This window comes from Monoraphidium neglectum (assembly GCF_000611645.1).
Source record: "Monoraphidium neglectum strain SAG 48.87 unplaced genomic scaffold scaffold04742, whole genome shotgun sequence".
Taxonomy (NCBI): Eukaryota; Viridiplantae; Chlorophyta; class Chlorophyceae; order Sphaeropleales; family Selenastraceae; genus Monoraphidium; species Monoraphidium neglectum.
The window spans coordinates 1-2083 of NW_014008887.1; the positions used below are offsets into that span (position 1 = coordinate 1).

The window sequence follows — 2083 nt, forward strand, 5'->3', positions numbered from 1 at the left end:
CTTTTAGAGTCCGTGGGGTTGGCGACGCGCCCATGTGGACGCACGTGCCTGAGCATGCAGGGGACGCATGCGTGCATGCCGGCCTCGTGCCTCGCCACTGTGCATGGGCATGCCCTCCATGCATACACGCATGCGTGCCCACAAGAGCGTGGCATGAGGCAGGCATGATGGCATGCGTCCCCTGCGTGACCCGTTACGGCCACCCGAAACCCTGATTGTCTGCTGCAAGCGCCCACGCACCTGACTGCGCCTGCTCCCTCTGCGGACCCATAGCGGTGGCCTGAGCCGCGCTCGTGTTCATCGTGACCACACTGAATCACTTATTGTACCTGGTGTGGTATGCATCAAGTGTGGGGCATCAGATAGACAGCGCCGTCGTCCAGCCTCATCGAACCGCAGAGCGCGCTGATGAGGAGTTCAGGCCCGCCGGGCGGGAAGCGGGGACGGCGGCGGGATCGACCTGCCCGCCACCCAAGCTAACGTAGAGAGTTTGCATGTTACAACGCAACAGGGCGGTCCTTGCCTCTCGCTCACCCTGATTCGGGCGTCCGACCTTGATGATGGGATCCAGCGACTCTGGCTGTAGAGTGGCTCCACTGGCACGCGGCCGGAAACGCCTGGTAAAAATGGTGCAAAGACTCGAACATGCATAAGCTTCGTGTTAGCCTCCTCGAGTGTACAAAACACAAACACCGGGCAACTTTGAACGCGGTGCGCAGTGGATTATGCGAGCAGAGCGACAGAGGGTCGTATGAATACGATCCAAGCAAACGGTTGTACATGAACTGGTGACTGGGAGCGGGCAGATAGGACAGCAGAGCTGCGGCTTTTGCCTGTCCAGCGCCGCGGTTGCTGCCCGCGCAGTGTCCGGTGACTGTTCTACCAGGCGCCTGGCATGTATTCCACCCACACACTGGCGATGCTCGCTTCCCTGTCACGACATTGCCAGCACTCCTGGATGCTGGATGGATGTGCAGATCATGCGCGGTCCCAGCAGCTGCTTGTTCACGTGACGTCATTGCAACCGCATGTCCGGTCGCTGCCGGCATCAACGCTGTGCGCACTGGTTGGGTGAAAATGGTCATTTATTGTAATTCAAAGCACTATCCGTTTGGATGCCTGCTGCGCCGAGAGTGTGTGCGCAAACAAGTGGACGAGGCGGCGCCCCGAGAACGCAGGTTCCTTTGTTCACGTGGGGCCGGCCAGGTCTGGGCGTGTGTTCTCAACATGCTGCTCGGGCGCTGCCGGGCGTTGTTCATCTATGGGGACTGCTGGCCATGTGCATGCGAACAGAGGCGCCGCTAGATTACGAGATTGTGGCTGAACGATGCAGGCACTCGACGGCGCGAGGCAGACCGCCGTTGAGTTCATTTGCATGCGGCTGCCGCACAGATTGACGCCCCTCGGCCCACCTGCCTGTGCAGGGCAGGGCGGGGCCAAACAGCCCGGCAAAGCAACAGCCGCGAGCAGCAGGCTGGCGGGCAGTGCGTGCGCCCGTGACCCTCCTCACATCTGCATGCCGGCAAAGAAGATACATTTACTTGGAGACACGCGGCCGCAGGCGCCCGCCTGGACCCTCAACGTGCATGCATGCCCGTGCGTCCACGCCTGCCCGCGGTGGCCCTACGCGCGCCCGGCACGGGCCGCTGCTTCTCAAGCAGACCGGCGCTGCACAAGACGCCGGCTTCCCAAAACCACGCCCGCCCACATGCAAAAAAACAAGCGGCACTGCCGCCGCCCCTCTGCTGAGCGCATGCCAACACACACGCCACCCGTCCACACCGGCTTCAAGCAAAGGGCTCCGGCGGCTCGCGGCCGCCTGACAGAGACGGCAACGCTCGCGCCTCTTCCTGACGCCGCTGCCCACGTCCTCGTGCTGCTGCTGCTGCTGCTGCTGCTGCTGCTGCTGCTGCTGCTGCTGCTGCTGCTGCTGCTGCGTCTGCTGCTGCTGCTGCTGCTGCTGCGTCTGCTGCTGATGCGGCTGATGTTGCTGCTGCCAGCCCACGCGCGCCGCGGCCCCTCTTCGCCCTCCACCTGCGGCTCCAACCCTGCCCCTGCCTCCATCGTCGCTCCCGCCTGCCCC

General features: G+C 63.3%; 1 protein-coding gene across 1 annotated transcript in view; it reads right to left on the bottom strand.

Moving 5' to 3' along the window:
- Nucleotides 1-1787: 1787 nt before the first annotated feature.
- The window catches only part of MNEG_14759 (hypothetical protein), a gene marked incomplete at both ends in the record, with an annotated part of 2589 nt that continues 2293 nt past the window's right edge, over nt 1788-2083 (bottom strand). The window contains one exon of the mRNA XM_014036770.1: nt 1788-1819. Within this exon, the coding sequence (XP_013892224.1) occupies nt 1788-1819 (32 nt within the window). The remainder of the gene's footprint in view (nt 1820-2083) is intronic.